The sequence below is a fragment of the Rutilus rutilus genome, assembly GCF_951802725.1.
Source record: "Rutilus rutilus genome assembly, chromosome: 7".
Taxonomy (NCBI): Eukaryota; Metazoa; Chordata; class Actinopteri; order Cypriniformes; family Leuciscidae; genus Rutilus; species Rutilus rutilus.
In genome coordinates, this window is record NC_140221.1 from 37941878 (window position 1) to 37963016 (window position 21139).

Sequence of the window (21139 nt, forward strand, 5' to 3'; positions counted from 1 at the left end):
CAATGCTGACTTTTGGACATCTTTAAGGTGATAGAAGGTTACAAATCACATCTTTTGGGCCCAGGTGACCGGCGTCGGATACTGTGGCCTGACAGCGTAAGAGTGGGTGGGGTGTTGGACTGCTGGTCCCCTGCAGGCAGCTCTTTGTTCAGCCTACTCTCTAGTCATTACTAGAGATGCATTTCTCATTGTTCAGTTGAAGAATGCCTGCCTTGACTCTCAGCACTGTGAGTTAAATAGCTGGCATGTCTCATGAATGGTTTAAGGGCCCATCTGTCTGGGGGGCCCAACTAATTTTAGCTGTATAGTAGGGGGGAAACAGTTGTTCCCAAAATTATACATTTAGTGCACACTGTTGCTGAGTATTAATGTCATTGCATGGATAAACATAGGCATCTGCTTGATAAATTGGCAAATGATGCAAGAACTTTACTTCTCACATTACTTTTAACCAACTGGTCCGAAAAGTCTTTTTTAAACCACATACAGTTTGAGTGTCCAAGTGTCCAATTATATTTTTGTAAATAGGCCTAATTTTAATATAGCTAAATAAAATAAATATTCAATTATTTAAAAAAAAAATGTTCAAATATCTTTTTGAATAATATATTTATTGTTTTATCATATAAAATAACACATTAAATGTATTGCTGTCTTAAATGAGCTATTGATATTTTTCTTTAAAATGAAAGCCAGAATGTGGCCAGAATATTCTTTTAAAAACTCACCTTTTCTGTTCAAAGTCATGTGGGTTGGAATGCCTTTAGGGTGAATAATTAATGGCAGAATATTATTTTGATGTGAACTTTTAACATCTGTATATAAATAGACTTAACTTAATATAACTTAACTTAGTATAAACAGTCAAACTTACATGTTTAAACAATATAAAAAAGTGTAAAAATGCATTTTATTTGTATAAAATGTTTTTTTTTTTTTGCTTTTACAGAATGATTTGCATAGTACAGTACAATTTGAGTATGGATATGATATATATTAGTATACAGAGTAAAGCTGAACATTTCTTTCCTGTATTGAAAATACATTTATAAAAAATAATTGTACAGTGTTCCCAAACCATATGAACAAACTGTAGAAAAGTAGATTTCCTTGTGCTAACATTGATTTTTTTTATTATTATTTTTTAAGTCTAAGTCATATGCAAGGCACTCTATCCCCCGGTTTCACAGACAAGGCTTAAGTATAGTCCCAGACTAAAATGCATGTTTGAGCTGTATTAACTGAAGGCAACTCACACTGGCATATCTTAAAATATTGTTTTATCTAAAAATATTGCCATTGTTTTGTCTCAAGATGCACACCAGTAATGTTTTTTTTTCTAAGGCATGTTTATAAAAGCTACTTAAATGTCCTTATTGAACTAAGGGCTAATCCTAGCTTAATCTAAGCCCTGTCTGTGAAACTGAATTTAATACTATGAATTATGTTTTCAAATTACTCACTTCATTTCTTTCGAGCTCTGAGTTAAAGTTATAACATGAAAAAAAAAAATAATAATCCTTGATCTTTGGAAATTAAAGACTGCTGTAAACATATTGTAACCTTCAAAAGTGAAAAACTCCTATCTCCTTCTCAAAAAAGTCTTGTTTTTTTATAATGTCACAGTGATGAAAGATGCATTAATACAACCCTAAACACCAGCAGAGTAGTATATAGTTATTCTAGCTGATAACAAGCTGGTAATGATGGCAAGATATGCGTTAAGCCTTTGTCAAGACGTTGCTGTCAGTTACTGTAGCGTGAGACTCTGCATCGACTTCCAACGGATCCCAAAATTAGTAAAGAGCGGCTGACGTTTATTTTTAACAATGTCCTTGAACATGTCAGTCTAATCTTAACTATTTGAGGGCCATGGTGTGGTGTGAACTCAGGACTTATGTCAAAAGGCAGTAGTGGATAGTACCTGGAAGAGGAAAATAACAGGAAACGGTGTTTTGAACTGAGCAATCTAGATCACTCCTTTTTGACTTCCTGTGTGACATCATAGTGGTGTGCTTTCATTGTTTTCTGTTCTCTTACAGTCCAGTATGTATGTCATTCCCATAGTAGTGATGACATTAGAGAGACCAAGTACTCGCTGTCCTTCAGCATTGATGGGTATTTCAGTTTGTTCTTGCTGTAAACCGCACAAGCATTTGCAAACAAGATTTCGTACATTTAATTAAGAATCATTGTTCTTAGTGTTTGTGTATATACTGCTATATATATATCTCAACATAAAACAGCAGCTGTGAAATTGTCTTCAAGAGTTCAAACCTTGTAAACGGCATTTAAGATTTTGGTTGTAGCTCTGAATTAAAAGCTGCACCCTCAAAAGGAAGAGTCTTTAACAGCACGGAACATCTGCAGTGAGGTGGGTTCTACTTTCTGTTTAGGGTTCTGTTCTCGCCCGACCGGGCTGTACCCCGCAGACCGACCCGTGGGCTTAAACCCAGGAGAGCGTCCTGCAGGAGTGAAACCCGTGGAGCTTACAAGCGCAGGTCGCCGCAGGAATCTGCGAGAGGTCACAAGGTCACCATAACCTTGGGCGTGAGAGAAGGCGTAACCAGATCGACGCGTGCTCCTGCGGATGAGCCTGGTGTGTCGCGGGCGGGGAGCAGGCTCCTTCATCGTACACACCTTATACCTCACCTGTATTTAAGGAAATATTCATTTATTCATTGTTTGTCCATCCATTTCATCAAACACTGAGACACGTTTATACTCTATTATTCATTATACTACCACAATTTACACTATAATGTGCATATGGCATAATTCCTCCCATTTATCTCTATCTTCAGCTAATCACAATGACTACATTTACATGCACATCAATACTCCAGCATTAATCAGAATTTGGCAAAATTACGATTTCTACTGAGTCATGGACAAGCTGCAATCCGACTGCCTCATTCCGTGAGAGAAAAATCACTGTATTCTGCATAAATTCACTATTCTGAATTTAAACAATGCAGTTTCACATTTTTCATCTGCAGAAAATGGATAATTTGCAATATTAAAATATAAAAGAAACTGAAGTGACAACGAGACATTTTGTGGTGGTGTTGTCAGCCACTTTTGAAGCTAAGAAGTGTTAGTCCTAATTAAATGATCATGGAACAAACAGTGATAAAACTAATAAGTGAGCATACTGTAATGGTAGCATCTTGAATCTCTTGAGAAATAACATTGGGCAAGGAAACATGCATTTGTAGACCAGCAAACTTGCAACAAACATGTATACAGGACTATTATGATGCCTGTACATATAAAAACATCATATTCAGAATATGGCTCCAACCTGAATATAGATCTTAAACGGAATTTGATGTGCATGCAAACATAGTCAATTGTCAATGAGTGAAAAATTTGCTAAAAATTGAATTATAATATACAAATAGTTCATGGAATAATAATGTAAACTGTAATTCTGTAAGTAAATGGAAGTGTGTGTAACAGTATGTTGAAGATCAATAATGTGCTGTAGAGTGAAGTAACTTACCTTGTCATTGATTGTAGGATAAAACTGGCTGCAGAAGAACCGGTAAGCAACCACAGGCAACACACACAGTAGAGCTGTCAATGCAACAGTCAGCCACACGTTGGACTGGTTAAGACAATTCCGGGCAGTTCCTGGACACAACAAACAAACACACAGTATTCGCACTACTATTAAGTTTTTCTTAAAAATTTGTATGCAAAACAGCATGTAATATTTCAACACATTTCACATTATAGTATGCAACATTATCGTCACATTACCTTGTGCATTTTATTTCACAGTAGTAAGCTAGTAACAAAAATAATATACATTTAAATTTGTATTTGTAAAAATAAAATTAAAAGTCCTGCTTACCTACAAATGCAAAAGAAGATGGACGTAACCGGAAAAGTCCATCGGTATACATGGCGAAGGTCAATAGAAAGAACATTCCTAAACTTCCCCAAACGTAGAGATGGTTAACAACAGTCCAGTATGAGAGGTCCAGCCCCAACTATAGGGAAGATAGAGCAGAAATGACCTGAAATTAGTGAAAATGAACCATCCAATCAAATGAATAACACACAGGCACCCGCAGCGCAAGGTTAAACTGACCTGTACACACACGGTGACGGTGAGGCAGGTTTGAGTAATCAGTGCGAATGACTGATAGTCTGCACCATCTCGCCCGTCGTCTCTCGCCGTGTCATATATAGCGGCGTAAGGCACAAAGAACAGCACCAGAGAGCTGTAACAGCTGTGAAGAGCACACATCATGAAAGCACGTTTACTGAAGTACTGGCTCAACTGTCCTGGCACATACAGCTGAGGGATCTCGAGACTCCAGCGATCATTCACATCCTGAAGAAACATAAAAAACAAAAGTATGTAATATTTCATTTCAATGAACTTGAATATATAGTATGCTACAAGGTCTCATTCATCTCCTTAATAACACACAAGAGCATGGTGGAGCATATTTTAGTGTTTGTTGAAGATTAATATAAAAAGAGTCAACTCCTTGCTCTAAAAATATGTCTGTATCCAATATCAATCAGAATGCATTTGCATATTCTACATCCCAAATTGTGATTAATACAAATATACGGCAGCCATGTGAAATAGCTTGGTTTAAAATTGGTTATGGAAATCAGGTTTAAACATTTACATGGCACTTAATATTCAGCAGCAATATTACTGATTTGACTGCACTGATGCTATTGGATGAGAACTCAACTTATCTGCATGATGACATCACTGTTTTCTGCAGAACTGCTTTATAGCTGAATTGAACTAATTTCATAAGTGATGTACTTTACACAGTTGTTGAACAAAACTGAATTAACACTGAACTGAATAATGTCTTTTTAAAGCTGCTTTACATCTAAATTTAATTATGTTTGCATCATTGAATCATTATTTTCCTGTTTATCACTGTGAACCTGCTTTGAAACTTTGACATGACTGATATAACCCAATTTTGTTTAATGAAGGAACATTCTTATGCGTGTAACAACACACACACACTACCTACCTGGTCAAACAGACTCATTCCCAGAACAGGCAGGGCAGTGTATACCAAATTATACAAGGTGATGAAGCCTTCGTCATATACTGTCTAGAGAGAGGTGCAAGAATAAAAAATTTTTATTAGTATGTTTATATTAAGCAACGTTTTTGAAAGGGTAATTGCGCGGAAAGAAGAACTGGCTCACCTGAGCGGAAAAGCCGCAAAAAAATGCATACCAGAAGTGCACAAAGGTAAAGGTGAAGTTCTTATAGAAGAAGTAACGCAGGAACTTGCACATGCGCAGGTATGACCATCGCCCGTGTACCAGCAGGAGGCGCTGCAGGAAACGGAACTGAGCAAAAGAAAAGTCACTAGACAGCACCGCCTGCATCCCCTCCTGACCGCTGATACCCACACCGATATGAGCCGCTGCAGAGAGAGGATACAGGCAATGAGATTCGTTTAAAACAAAAACAAAATCCTTTGCAACAAGCTGAACAAACATTAACCATTATTTATTACTACTGGATTACTACTTGCATGTCATTTACATAATTTGGTGAGAGGACATTCTTCTAGAGAACATTTTATTGGGCACATCATAAATATATAAATAAATAATATCTGCTAAAAGTACTTTTAGGAGTGCATTAGCATATGGTTTCAACGCTACAGTGTTGTTATTGTAAAATAAAACTTAAAAAAAATGATTTTCTGTAATTGAAAGCTGAAATAAAAGAAAATATTAATGAAAACTCAAATGAAGAAAACAAACAAAACTACCCGAATACGTTTAAACTGAAGTACTAAAATTGCTCAAATTAACTGAAATAAAAATAAAGCTATCGGAAAAAAAACTACTAAAAATGACAAAACCAAACATTAAAATGAAACCTGAAAATATAAAATTAAACACTGATTCAGAATATTAATACTATAAGAGTACATAAATAATACTAAACACTGCAATGCTATTGACAAGGATTAAAACCTACAAATTCTAATTCTGATTTAATAACCGCAGAAACGTTAGATTTTTTTTCACATTCTGTCTAAAAATTTTTTTTTATTGTTAATCAACACAAAGAAGTTCCTACGGCTGTTTATTTTATTATTCATCTGTAATGCTGAATTCACCTTTAATCATGCTAACATCATTAGCTCCGTCTCCTATGGCCAGAGTGACCGCTTTCTTATATTTCTTGACGAGCTCCACCACCTGAGCTTTCTGCAGAGGAGTCACTCGACAGCAGATGACCGTCTTGCACATGCACGCCGCCCGCAGAAATTCCAGCTCCATGTTGCTCTCCAGAGCGAACGCCTACAAACACAAAGATCACAGACAATTACATTACAGAGTTACACAGTCACACAATGTGGAAAGCTCCTTTAAAAAATTATTTGTTACAATATTGTGTTACTCCCAAAAAAGGTGACTAATTGTGTAACTTAGTTTTTTTTGTGTGTTACTTTTGCATTACTTTTTGTCACCTGGGCTGGGCTTGCTTGCTTTTTGATGAAAATAAAAAAAAGTTTTATTTTTGGCAAAAGTAAAGGCCCTTTCCCACTAAAAGTGAAATGAATAAACCTCAGGCTGAAGAAAGTGCTAATTTACGGCTGTCCAGTAGAGAGCGTAGCAATACATTTTGTTTTTTTTTGTAAAAATGAAACACAAATGTGATGTCATTCTTGCTTTTTGGTATGGTTGAATTGGATTATCAAAGGTCAGCAGCAAAGACATTGGCTAATAAAGTGAGATTAAGAGTATATTTGTATTATTTAACATATTTACTTATTGCAGGTTTGTGTAATATTCACTGTTTTTATTCATTTTGAGGAATACTGAATCTGTTTTTGAGCAAGTGAGATGAGTTAATATCTGCTAACATTTAGTCTAGAACTACAATAACCATCATGTTAGTCAGTGGATAAATGGAAAAACAAAGTAACTTGCATTACTTATTTGTGTGTGTGCGTATGTATATATATATATATATATATACACACACAAATCAGTAATGCAAGTTACATTTACACATATATACATAAATGCCGGAAATGAGATGGAGTCACTCTGGGCACACACATCTCACACATCTCAGTGCCAAGGGCAGCCTCACATTAGACAGAAGAAAGATAGAGACTCTTTCTCTCACCAGACTGTGTCCGTTTATCACCAGTCCGTAATCTCCGTTTACGTTTTCATCCTGAACCACTTTAGGAGTGTTGCCCAGGATAATCTCAGGAATAAGAAATTTATCTTGTTCAGTATCAGGACACATCTTTAGTCGGGCATCCCTTTTCAAAAGAGAAACAAACAGAAATATAAGAACAACAGATATTAAGTAGAAACATACAACAAATGTCTAAAAACTACATTTTGGATATGAAATTTCATTGAGATTTAAGTGAGAACACCCTATTTTTGGAGGCCCACCCAAATGAGTAATGTTTTCTGCACCCATGCGTTTCAATACATGATGCAATGATGTCATCTGCGTGAGGTATATTACCTCAGCTCCTGTCTGACCTCCTCGGGTGAGTTAGATGTAACTATAAACACGTCGTTCATCTCCTCCCTCAGCAGGTTACATGAGTAGCCAATGTTCTCAGCGGTCTCTATTAGAGAAAGACAGACAGTACATCAAACTTAATAAACAATCCTGCCAAACATGAACAAAAGAGCACACACACATGGTGGGTAATCATTACATTAATTAATGATTATAAATGGCACAAGCACTGGACTCATTATATTACATAATTTTAATCATTGCACTTTCATAATGCAAAACATAGAAGTTTGAGTTTAGGTCTAAAATAGTCTTTTGGAAAAGATTGTGTTCCTTAATGCCTTCATGAGATGCAAAGTACAGTAAAAGACTTAGGTTTACTTTTATGCATGTCAGTAAACTCCAATTTTCCAAATAACACCAGGGATACAGTGAAATATGAAAAGGGGTCACAATTTTAGAATCAAATAATAAAGCACCTTGCTTGTCCCCAGTGAGCACCCAGATTTTGATTTCGGCTTTGGCCAGCTGTTCAATGGTCTGAGCAACTCCATCCTGTAGTTTATCCTCTATGGCCGTGGCTCCAATTAACTACACAAAAAGGACAAGATGAAGAAGAGACGACAAGCATGTTAGCCTCACATTCTAAAAAATAGCTAATATTAAGGGTGAATTAAACAGAGCATCAAACTATAACCTTTAACGGTGCTGAAAAAGAAAAGTTCAGTTAAACAAAACCAAACGGCTATAGTGAATATTATGTGTGCTGTCTACAAATGAAGTCACGGACCAAAAGCACAAGAGGTGCAGGCAAATGACTGACATAATATTTACCTTTGCTGCGATTTATACGATTAAAAAGAAAATGCTAGCAAAATAATCTAAGAATAAATGTGTGCTTTTTCATTCTTGGGACAAAAAAATATTTGAAGTTTTAATATTACATTTTTCTATCACATATGATAAGCTAGTCACTTGATATTTTCATACACATATAAAAGGATGGTGCTGGATAGTGTGTATACCATCATGTCTTTCTCGATCTCCTCATATAGTTTGTCCAGTTTCTCTTCCCGTTCATCCATGGCCACACTGGACTCATGGTGGCGCTGTTTCCACTCTGTAAAATATTCCTCATCCAAATCCTTATATGCTAGAACAAGAGTCCTCAATCCCTCTCCTGCAAAGTTCTGCAGAGTCAGAGAGAAAAATATTCAATCACCATCAAATATAAGTAAACGGGCAAGATATATACTAGTATATGTTAGTCTGTGAATGACGGGCATTCCGATTGTGAGGAAATCTTCAGCTGGCTGGCAGGAGCCGCCACTGGCATGTCATGTGACCTGCCTTGGCAAGTTTCAGAAACCATTTATTTTTGCCAGTTTTTGTGTTCCTCCCTCTCTAGCTCAGCGGGAGTTAAGACCGCAGTTTGAGCCAGTGGCTCGAATTGATAAGGCTCTGGCCCTGTGTCCACAGACAATTCACCCTCCTCCACTTCAGGTGAAGGTGGGGGAGAAAAGTCCTCGACTTCAAATGACCGCTCTGTTGCAAAGCTACTGGCGTCCCTCCAGTCACTCTCCATCTTTGCGAGTCTGACAGCAGCTGTAAATTAATCCATCACTGCGGGTCTCAGGTGCACCCCCTCTATCTCATCCCCTCTATCTCCACTGGGGTCTGCCCACTTTTCCAGCATTTTTCAAATATTGCCAGTGGGTGGAGTCAGGCTCTGACCAGGGGTTGAGTTACCCTTTAAGAGGTTCTGCTTGAGTTTGGGAATTGTTTACTGATTATATAAACAGTAGACAGAAAGCCAAGGCAATTTACAAGGTTTTGTAATAGAGCTAAATTGTCTAAAGTGTGTGAGAGAGCATGAGAAAGATAAATATTTTGCGATCTTATCGTGTTCTCACTAGCGCCCTCTGGTGTTGACTCACATTGAGGTGTTCTGTGGTGACCTCCATCAGTTTGCTGCAGGAGGGATGTAGTCTCTCATAAATGATGGTGTCTGCTCCTTTACAGTACAGGGAGAGTTTGCCCTCTGGATTGCGAACTGAAAGAAAACCACAAACCATATGAGAATGGAGTCTTCTTAATCACTTAATTGGTGTCAGCCAATGCCAGTGTGCATACCAATCACAGACATCCTTTTTCGCACGTTGTTAAAGTCAAGGATGGCTAGCAGCTCATAGCTCCTCTGAATCCCCATCTCCTCTATGGTCACTGTCTCAGGGCTGCGCGAGCGGAACACAAATCCGAAATTACGTGCGGCAGTGACCAGAGCGCCCTCATCAGGAGACTGGGCCTGGTACACCAGAACACCTACACAGCAAAACAGAAGGGAGAAAATGCAATGCATGCTTTAATGTACACATACATACAGTATATTAAAAGAAAGGCATGTTATACACAATCACTTACCCTCCTTTTTCTCTTCTGCCATAACAGTGTGACAGAGAGCGAGTAATCTGAAGAAAGCATGAACGTCTGGAAGCTCCAGCTTTATTGCCTCTACCAGACTGTGATCATAAAAGAGGAACTTTGGGTCCGCGAGCCGGTTAAAGGAGAAATCCACTGGTGCCATTTCCTATTATAAAACTCGAACTCATTAACCCAGCGAACTCATTATAAACCCTTGTCTTTGTTTGAAACTTTGCTTCTCACCTCTGTGATCTCCAGCCTCTGTCCGCTATAGTGATCGATAACATCTCCTGTAGGGCAGAGAGAAAACACATTTTTAAATTCAAACAGTATCTGGCTGTTTGATCACGACAGGGGAGTTTTATGTCTCAGGAATACTGCATCGGCAATCTTTTGAAATAATATAGGCCTATAAATATAATAAACAACTGATGCATGTGGGATTGGTCCTGACCATAAGATTTCCCGTTGATGGAGCATTTGTTGAAGGTCATGATGTTCTGGGTGAGCGTGCCGGTTTTGTCTGAGAAGATGTATTTGATTTGACCGAGCTCTTCGTTGAGTGTTGTGGTTCGAGCCTCAGCTGGCGTGTCAGTTCGAGCATGATACATGTTCCTGTCCCAGTTGATGTAGTAACTGTTGCCTAACCGAATCACCTCCATACTGCAACACCAGACACAGAGAATAAAAATGACATTCTTTTCTTAATTAGTGCAACATTTTTGCATCATCAAAACTGACAAAGACAGAAGCGCTGGAGCCAACAGGGCCCAAGAGACCTAGAAATCGTGTGTAGAATATTTCTTCATTTTACATCATAATGTCTTCATTTTATAAGTACTACAGTTCTTACCCAAGTCATAAACTCTCCAAATATTAAATGTAAAAATCAGATTTTCAATGTGTTCTCAGACTTTTAATACATTTTGGTAGTTTGAATGAATGTTACAAAAAAGTATGCATGAACTCGCACTACCTAACATAAAGTGAGATGGGCACCACAGTGTTGAGGATTATAATGTAGGACCAGAAAGTGAGGAACGCTGAAAAAGCTATGTTCTCTTCGCGTGGAAGAAAGGCGTTGAACTTTGACCCTGCCTGGTGTTCCCAAATCCCATTCCCGACAGCCAGAATAATACACATCAGAGCCAGAAGCCCAAAAATCTACAAAGAAAACACAACAGATTAAACTGTTACCAACCTTACAATATGTTATGAGCAAATATAGACTTTAAATTATTTACTTTGTTCTGGTCACTTCTATTGTCTATATACACTACCTTTTTAGATATATTTAAAAACATAATTTATTACTGTGATGGCAAAGGTAAATTTTCAGCAGCCATTACTTCAGATCCTTCAGAAATTCCTTCAGTTGTGCTACTTAAAGCTTTTGTGGAAGCAGTGACATATTCGTACATGATTTTTTGATGAATAGAAAGGTCATAAATAACAGCATTTATTTGAAATAGAACTCTTTTGTAACCTCTGAAATCTCAATGCAGCATGCATAATATATCAATAAAAAATACAAAATAAAAACGTGTAAGACATTCAACTTACAAAGAGCACCAGTACATTCATGAGTCGATCAATGCTCGTCCTCTTAAAGGTGCTTTTCCCACAGTTTTGCATCAACTTGGTCTCTGGGCCTGAAGAACCAACATACTGTATATGAACCACAACACTTTTTCTTTAGTAGTACAATCTACTATAATGAATCCAATCATAAATCCAGTACAATTATTTATTTAAAAGGGTCAGTTTTGGTTTAGTATGTTAAGTCTATGGACTGGCAAACCATTTTACACCCTCAAAAACATACATCACACATTCTCTGTAGTAATAAAGAATAATTGAACTGGGACACCAGACAGCTCCAGAACACACATCACACTTCTATCTGAAATAATTACCAGCAAACAGCACCAGGCCAAAGCACCAGTCTGTGTTTCTAAGAGTGCAGCCCCTGAGCAAGACTCGCTCGTTGTCCAGAGAGTATTTCTGTGTGTCGAACGTCAGTGTGCCTGTAAATCGATCCAGACGGTTGTTAGGAGGCTCACAGCACACCTCCCCTGAAGAAAGCACAGAGAAGACCAGAGGAAAGTGTTATTTCTCAGAGACTTAGAAGCTCAGAAGACTTTAGAGTTCTCGGTTATGTTTTAGTGAAGTTCACTTTTTCATGGACAGCATACTGTAGCTCAGATAATTTGGTCTTGGAAAATTTTTGGTTTTGACTTATTGTAATAGCCTACACTTCTGAGCACAAAATGAGAACATTGGGATCTATTTTGAATTTGTAAGCTTACTGGGGTTTTTATGGAAGTAAAATAATACTTTTTGATACGAATTTGAACCACTGAATTTGTGGAAGCTAATTTGTCAAGCAAAATAAAATGGACCAAAAATTGGCTGTCGAATATTATACTGTAGGTTGTATTTTTAAACAGAATGAACATTTTGGAAGTGAAATCTGAAAGGTGAATATGGATTATTGAATTTTTAATAATGAAAACGTGTGTGAAATGTTTTGAATTGAAATATTCACAGCTTAAATATACAACCATGTTGAATTTCAGCCCATAAAAAGTCCAAGATGGCGGACAGCTTATATATTCGGCCCATTGAAAAAGCTGCTAATAAGGCATCTATAAATACATATCTATGAGATTTCAGACATGCCCCTCCCCCTTTGGCTTCCGTGAATGAAAAGAGTAGGATCACGGAGGAACTGCGACAAATGACAAAATATCACAAACCACACACACATCTTCAATGTGTATTTATCACCATTTTCTTGAGACATAATTTCTAATTTATTCTCAAAATTAAAGGGTTAGCCCACCCAATTCCTTACCCTCATGTCCTTCCAAACCCGTAAGACCTTCATTCATCTTCGGAACACAAATGAACATATTTATGATGAAATCCGAGACCTTTCAAGGCCCAGAAAAGTAGTAAAGACATTGTTAAAATAGTCCATGTGACTATAGTGGTTCAACCTTAAAAGTTCTGAAGCAAAGAGAATACTTTTAGTGTGCAAAAACACACAAAAATAAGGACTTTATTCAACAATTTCTTCTCTTCTGTGTCAGTCTGAGCCGGCGTTCTGATGTAGAACACAGAAGCGTTGCATTGTGTTACATGTGCGCAGCGTCAGAGGCTGACACGAAATATCTTCATTTGTGTTCTGAAGATGAACAAAGGTCTTATGGGTTTGGAACAACATGAGGGCAAGTAATTAACAACAGAAATTTAAGGCATCTTTACACAGCCAGACTAAACCATGCCTGTTCTGACCCTCCTCAGCACCTAGTAACAAAACATACAGTTTTAATTGCGGTATAAATGAATTTATGCCACCTCTAAGCAGCATTAAACAGTGACATAAATGCCACTTCAGAAGCGCTTCTGTGTCACCTTTTACAGTATAAATTTGCCATTCGATTTTTTAGATTTTAAAGTGGCACTAAAACACTGTCATTAACTACAGTAAGAAATTCTGTTTTTCTTTCTCTCTTTTTCCTCACCATTGAAAGCAGCCAAAGCCTCTAAATTGTCGCCCATGTCTCCGGTTACAGTCAGAGCCTGTTTAACCTTCAGGTTTGTTTCTCTGTGTGGAAAAATGACAAATCAGGAATCTAGTACTTCAACTGTAAACACACAATCCATTGTGTATTTCTCATGAGGTAATTTCAGCTTAATAGAAAAAAAGTGTTTAACATAGCTTCAGATATGAAAACCACAGCAACAATTCCTCTGTTTTGTTCCTTGTACTCACCCATCCAGCTCTGCAGTCTCAATGTAGATCAAGTTGAGCGGTTCGCTGCTAGACAACAGGAGCAAATCTGCCTGTGAAGAAGATGCAGAGAGATAAGGGGATTTTAATTCAATATTAATTTACATCGGATCGTGAATCTTTACGTAAAGATTTACATTTTAAATGATGTAAATGTAATATAAATGTAAATCTTTAAATGTATTACTGTGACAAACTGGTTGTTCTCCAACTTTATGATGTCTCCCACTTGCACATTCATCCATTTCTCGCTTATCATTCTGTTATGAAAGAGAAAGACACATAATTCTGATTACAATAAGTTGCAACACTAAGGGTGTGTGCATCATTCGTTTCTATTTAACTCAACATAAATTATGAATGCACAATCTTGCGGAGCTTGATTTTGACATATGATGAGGGACCACCAGAAATCTGGTGAAAACAGATTTCTGACAACATAGAATATAAGGCATCATTCTAGTAGCTATTCATTGTGTGTGTGTGTGTGTGTGTGTGTGTGTGTGTGTGTGTGAGAGATCAAGATAAATGAACACAGGTCAGAACAACAGGAAGAACATTTCTGTGTCTACAGCTGTGTCCTGTTGGGATTGATGCATTTGTTCTGTAGTAAGTTCGAAATACAAAACTTTCCAGATTAAACCAGAGATAGTAAGAAAAGTAGACGCACCATTTATAGAAATTTGAAAAACTTGGGAGTTGGAAAAGGTGTATGGAAAAGGTGTGCAGGTAACAAGTAAGACTGAAACATAAATATGACAGCCACTCACTTTCCATTGATAAGCACATTCACCTTACGGTTATTCACCTGCCTGTCACTTCTGTGGCGATTCTGCAAAGAAATAAAAAGAGGAAAAAAGACTGAAGGAAAATAATGGAGCAAGAAACCATATGAAAGCAAAAAGAAAATGATAACAGAAGCCCTTATGGGATAAATGAATTTGAAGACAGAGAAGAGAAATCTTTAAATTTGTCTTTAAATGCAAAGATCTGCTGCATCCAGAAACTGGCTCATTCCAGCTTTATGAACGAGGAGAGAAAGAGGAGCGATTCCCTAATTCCCCTCCACTTCCCTGAGCAGGAACATAAGGACTATTGTATTCCTGCCGTGGCTGAGGTGGCTCCTGTTCACTGTATCAGATTTTCCAGTCCACCACTGACAAATTCAGACCCGTAACCTTTTGCTTTACGAGTTTCTGCTGTTCGGAGGAAAGTTTGCGTGATGCCCGTGCGCCAAAGTGAAAGGGCATTTAAATTAGACGTGTACTGAGTATTATAGTAAAAGCTGTCATGTTCATTAACTAAATGTCATTTATTTCCAACCAGACCATAGGAAAAACCAAGGTAGCTCAATTTGCGATCTAGCAGAGGGTTCTCTGGATTACAGGGGGATTGAAAAAATGAGTACTAGTAGCTGTAGTCTGATTTCAACAATATTTAAAGAATTTAAACTCCTTACCAGGTACAATGTGATATTTATGAAAAGCGGGATTTTGGGACTAATGAGATTTCATCCAGAACTTAATGGCATAAAAAAAAATTAAAAAAATGCATTCATAACCAACATAATTAAGGGAATACAGAGCAATAAGCTTTAATAATCAGTCTTTGGCCTATATAGTTAAATCACAGTCAGATCGTGCTAGTTTCAGTCAGGAGGGGAAAAAATGAAAGAAACATGAACAACGGATGAATAGATCTGCAGTGTATTGCATACAGTCACATGTGTGTACTTACAATATCATCAATGGCATCTTTGGCTGCAGTTACTGTTAATACCAACACTAGAGGGAAGACAGTGGTGAACCAAGGCAGAGAGGAAATAGCAGGAATAACCTACAATACAACACACATACACATACACATACACACACACACACGTTTAAATGTGCTTTGAATGTTGCAATGTGATGATCAAGTATTAAATGCAAAAGCCAGCAACATACTGGTAGCTACAGTACATCATATCACATTGTGAGCCAGAGATGGTGCACTAGTAAATATGTGAATGGGAAAAAATGTACCACACAATATGACGGCATGATCTGAGCTTAAGACACACAATTCATTATATCATTATTTCGATAATAGTCTTTACAGATTTCCTGTACTGAAATTTTTTTAGCAGAATTTTTTTTTTTCACACAATTACAAAGAAACTGCAAGTATCACATTGAATTAACCGTGAAATTTTGAAGTACAAAAACTGTTAATTTTTTGTAAAACATTTTTTATTTTTTAAACCTTCTGTAAATCTGCTAAATTTTGTACAATTACCACTCAGAGTGGCTGTAAAGCAATTTTCACTCAGAAGTTGCTAGTAAATTGCACAACCAATTAAAAAGAAACAGCAACAAGCATTGAATTAAATTTTAAAGCAGAAAAACATACTTTTTATTTTCCGGTAAAACATACTCCAATAATCTGTTTTATTTAAAACTTTGGAAAATCAGTGTCTAATTTAAAATGTTATTGATAACGTATTTATTTTCCTCATTAATTTACTACTGTATATGGTAGCTGTACTTGCATGACTGGAAATAGCTGCCATTGAGTGTAATGGAAATGGCTGCAAAGTCAGATGACTTGCCTTAAAGTCAAGGCTAATAAAGAGTGAGCTAATAAAGTTATAGGGTCATGACACAATCGTTATTGCACAAGTATTTAGTCATTTAGAATGCGTGGGGCGTAGACTTAATACGGGAAGTTAGGGTCATGTTTTGTTCACATTCTTTGCAATATGCATGACTAAACATCCTCAAAGAATGAAAGAAGAAACATCGATAACACTATTTTGATAATCCATTTTAGACATTCTACTAACTTTGCAACTACATGTTAACTAGCAGTCAGTAGAGTATTAGTAGACTCTATGCTTAAAATCTGCTAACGCTTTATTTTATTAACTAAATAACTTTGCAAGAACATCAACTTATTCTACTAACCCTGACCTAACTTAACAGTCTACTAATACTCTGAGAGTTAGCTGACATGTAATTGCACAGTTAGTTATAGTTAGTAGAATGTCTAAAGTGGACTCCTGAAATAAAGTGTAACCCTAACTTCCTTGATTTCAAATCATTATCAAATGAGTGCGTGAATGAATATATTAATGAACTAATGAAAGAATACTCTGAAGATCCAGAGCTTCATCCAGTAAACTGCATGATGTATGACGCACCTGTAGGGTGAGCAGGAAGAGGAAGTAGGCATTGGCGATCCTCTGGAACTGCTCAAACAAGTTGAGAGGCAAAAAAGTGAAGGGGTTGTATTTGGAGGTCTTGATTGAATTGGTCTTCAGGAAGAAAAGATAGAGATGAAAGATGGTTCAATAGTGTTGTGCAGACATCATCTTACAAGTGTCAAAAGATCACACATGCTTATTTCCTATTAAGATAGCAAGTCAGATTGGTAACACTTTACTTGAAGGGGTGTGCATAAGACTGACATGACACCTTCATAATCATGACATGACACATTTTTGTGTCATGACATGAGGTTTTATGCATGTTTGACAACTGTCATTAAGTGTCATTCGCTCAATTATGACATTTTTAAAGCAAATATGACATTGTTTGAGATGTCTTTGTTATGACACCTTGACATAAACCAATACATCATAACCTGTCAGTGTCTTTGTCATGACAACTTGACATTATTAAGACAACAAAACCTGTCATAAATATGTCATAAACATGACATAGCAGATTAATGATCAAACTTAAGAAACCATTTAGCTCCATGGGTTAACATTACATTAAACTGTCAGGTGGTTGGTTTTGACATTGGCTGTCATGAGGCCATTATAACATTTTAATGACAAATTCAATTTGTACCACTGTAGTTGAGGTCAAGAAAAATATTGATGACACAGTTATAATGGCCTCACGACAGCCAATGTCAAAACCAACCACATGACAGTTTAATGTAATGTTAACCTATAAACCTAAGTGGTTTCTTAAGTTTGATAATTAATCTGCTATGTCATGTTTATGACATCTTTGTCTTGGTAATGTCAAGTTGTCATTACCAAGACACTGACAGGTTATGATGTATTGGTTTATGTCAAGTTGTCATAACAAAGACATCTCAAACAATGTCATATTTGCATTAAAAATGTCATAATTGTCATAACACTTAATGACAGTTGACATAAACATGCATAAAACCTCCTTCATATTCATGACATGTGTCTTATGTCTTATGCACACCCCTTCAAGTAAAGTGTTACCGTAAGATTTTACACATTTGAATTAAAAAAATAATGAACACAAGCAATGACACAGTGATAAATACTGTGGGAGTTTTTTTTTTTTGAAGAATGGAATTGAAAATAGCTGCAATCTGTTAAGAGGAAACGGGAGGTTCCATATAATGTCATCATGACACATTCGGTCATCTAGGCTATATCTTCAGACAAAACACAAATGTTCATTTTTGTAGGTTTGAATTAGAGTGATTTTCTGTCACACTGATTTGATACTCACAGCATATCTGAAGGATGAGTTATATTCTCTGTCGTTTGCTCTGATTTTCCTCTCCACCTCTATAAACACATATAGAGAAAAACTTTAGATTAGGCTTTAGATTAGGTTAATTTGGTTAGGTCAGGCAAGTTTGAAGAAGTGTGTAATTTGCAGCCCTCTTCTGTAGGTCATAGATAGGACAAACGGATAGTCCCGTCCTAAACTCACACCATTGGATGAGCAGGATGCTTAAAAAGAAACAGTTCTGATAGAGCCACAGTGTTTACAGTTTTTTGGAGAAATCAACCAATGAATGGATAACTCATACAGTAGTTGTCTCTGCATACTTCGCTAGGATAGAAGAATTTTAACATCACAAAAATTACACTTCATGATGTAAGACTTTTGTTAAAGGTCAAAGCTGTGTGTCATGTCTGTACCTCTCTCTCTTTTCCGCGTACAGTCTAAGCCAAAGAACGGCATTGCTTCCTTTCTTCTTTTTCAAGGATTAATCATCATTTCTCTGAAAAGAGAACAAAATGATTGTCTGAGAAAGAGTGTGTTAAACTGCTTAAGTGACTATTTTTAAAGGGATAGTTCACCCTAAAATCCTGTCATCACTTACCCACCCTCATGTTTTTCCAAACCTGTATGAGTGTCTTTTTTCTGTAGAACACAAAAGAAGATATTTTGCAGATTTTGACTTCCATAGTATTTCTTTTCCTACTGTGGAAATCCATGGCTACCGTCAACTGTCTGGTTACCTACATTCTTCAAAATATCTTCTTTTGTGTTCAACAGAAAAAAGAAACTCATACATGTTTGGACTTGAGGGTAAGTAAGTGATGACAATTTTTATTTTTGAGTGAACTTTCCCTTTAGGCACTTTTTGTTGAAATAAAAGCACCAAGACATCCTGACTTTTGAAATTTCAGTGAATAAAACACTGCTGTGACACATCTTTCTTTTAAACATACACACATGAACACATTGATACACTACCAACTAAAAGTTTGGGGTCAGTAAGATAGTTTTTTAAAGCAATTAGCAAGGATGCATTACATTGATAAAAAGGGAAGGTAATGACATTAAAAGGGAACATGTGACACTTAAGGTTGGTGTAAAGGCTGCTGAAAATTCAGCTTTTCCATCACAGAAATAAATTATATTTTAAAATATATCAAAAGAGAAAACAGTTGTTAATTTTATTAATATTTCACAATATTACCATTTATACTGTATCAAAAATAAATGCAGCCTTGGTGAACATAAAAGACTTCTTTCAAAAACATAAAAAAATCTTACAACCCCAAACTATTTAACTCTACATGCACACTTACACACCACACACACACATTCCAGTTTGAGGAAACAGCACTTATGAAACCCGCCCATTGGACAGACTTCCAGAGTGACACAAGAGCTAATTTTAGAAGTGTGTGTTTAAGAATGTGTGTTTTAAATGTACAGCACACATGCTAGAGAACCTTTGGAAGAGCTGTTTTCCACTGTGGTCCACATCACTGGGAAAAAACTAGTCATTATGAAAACCGAAAAAAAATAACCATTTAAGGGGTTACAAATCAGTACAAGTCCCATTCAAATTTATTCTGAAGACTTAAAGTGATAGTTTACCCAAATGTGTGAATTCTGTCATCGTTTACTCGCATTCATGTCATTTGAAACTTGTATGACTTTATTCTTGGAGCGTAAAAGTAGTTTTTTAGCTGGATAAATGTCAAAGCTGCTCTTTTCCATTCAATGATAGCAGACAGTAAGCAAAAGGATCAAAATGAAAAAAGTAAATGTACCATAAAAGTAGTCCATATGGGATTTTTTAGAGCTATAACATTTCAAAGTATAACTACCATTTTATTTAATTTTTTTTCACAAAGCTACATGTATCATATGACTTGGAATATAGAACAGAAGTTGTATTGACTACATATATGCCACTTTTATGATGCTTTTTTGTCTGTTTTAAAGATTGACTGCCCCTTGTCACTGTATTATTTCATTGTATTGAAAAAAGGACAAATGTCATAAATGTTTTATCATTTATTATCATATTTTTGACTCTACATTCCATTGTAAACTGTATGATCAACATGCACTGCAAGATCTAAATAGCAATTTAAGCCCGTCTAGATCAGCCCAATGGCGGCATCCAATAGAACGGGTGAAGGTCTCTGCGCGTTACTGTCTTTCCGCGTGGCAATGTAATTTAATTCCATTTAAGCTTTTATCTGACTCCATTTGATCACAACCTCGAATTTAGGTCAGATTGCCAACTGGTTATTGGTCCATTATATAATAGTTTAGCAAAACATTTTATAGTTCTACTTAACACTTAACTTATATTTTACCCGTTCATATTCAGAAGCTATGTGGCTCTGAGGTCCTCACGCCTTCTGTTTAACGCGGGTCTCACGATCACAAGCTCGTCAGTTTTGGTCACCAAGAGGTAATTGGCTATATACCTAAGATTGGTCGCATTCACGCTTACACAATCAAAGATACTTTGATATAGCCGTGATTGCATACACTTGAAATTAAAGAGGTATGGCCACTATTACAGATATAAGTTGACCAACATTACTTCTCTTATAATAGCTTTGGATTAGCCATGCCGTGGTTTCCCATGTACACTTATCTAAAGTAACATTAAATTAAAACCAAATTTAGATTGGTCAAGCAGCATTTTTGCTGTTCTAAAAGGAAATTCACTTCTTGTCTTTGCGAACCACGTAGGCTACACTTAGGGTGACCAGACGTCCCAAGAAATTCGGGACAGTGCCGAAATCTAAGCTGTTGTCCCGAATCCAGCCCTAATTTTCCCGAAAATTATACTAAAGCAAAATCTTATTTTTTGTCTGTTATTGTCTGATAAAACATTAAAAACTGTCCGTGGACGTTGAGTCATCCTGCAGCCAGCCCCCGCCGGTT

General features: G+C 36.6%; 1 protein-coding gene across 3 annotated transcripts in view; it reads right to left on the reverse strand.

The window, feature by feature from the left end:
• Positions 1–888: 888 nt before the first annotated feature.
• atp8b5a (ATPase phospholipid transporting 8B5a) overlaps positions 889–21139 on the reverse strand; it is a 29810-nt gene continuing 9559 nt past the window's right edge. For 2 of the 3 annotated variants that reach the window (XM_084415034.1, XM_084415035.1), the window contains exons 2-28: positions 18634–18716; positions 18215–18273; positions 16909–17022; positions 15465–15563; positions 14498–14559; positions 13915–13987; positions 13710–13780; positions 13459–13541; positions 11845–12003; positions 11492–11580; positions 10905–11092; positions 10383–10591; positions 10172–10218; positions 9929–10094; positions 9641–9829; positions 9445–9560; positions 8533–8697; positions 7987–8098; positions 7508–7613; positions 7151–7292; positions 6132–6315; positions 5200–5423; positions 5019–5102; positions 4100–4345; positions 3860–3998; positions 3506–3636; positions 889–2652 (exon numbers count right to left, since the gene is read on the reverse strand). In XM_084415034.1, the coding sequence (XP_084271160.1) occupies positions 2332–2652; positions 3506–3636; positions 3860–3998; positions 4100–4345; positions 5019–5102; positions 5200–5423; positions 6132–6315; positions 7151–7292; positions 7508–7613; positions 7987–8098; positions 8533–8697; positions 9445–9560; positions 9641–9829; positions 9929–10094; positions 10172–10218; positions 10383–10591; positions 10905–11092; positions 11492–11580; positions 11845–12003; positions 13459–13541; positions 13710–13780; positions 13915–13987; positions 14498–14559; positions 15465–15563; positions 16909–17022; positions 18215–18273; positions 18634–18676 (3621 nt within the window). In that variant the 5' untranslated portion in view covers positions 18677–18716 and the 3' untranslated portion in view covers positions 889–2331. Of the gene's footprint in view, positions 2653–3505; positions 3637–3859; positions 3999–4099; positions 4346–5018; positions 5103–5199; positions 5424–6131; positions 6316–7150; positions 7293–7507; positions 7614–7986; positions 8099–8532; positions 8698–9444; positions 9561–9640; positions 9830–9928; positions 10095–10171; positions 10219–10382; positions 10592–10904; positions 11093–11491; positions 11581–11844; positions 12004–13458; positions 13542–13709; positions 13781–13914; positions 13988–14497; positions 14560–15464; positions 15564–16908; positions 17023–18214; positions 18274–18633; positions 18717–21139 lie in introns of those variants that run through there. The other variant, XM_084415036.1, reaches the window with a different exon arrangement.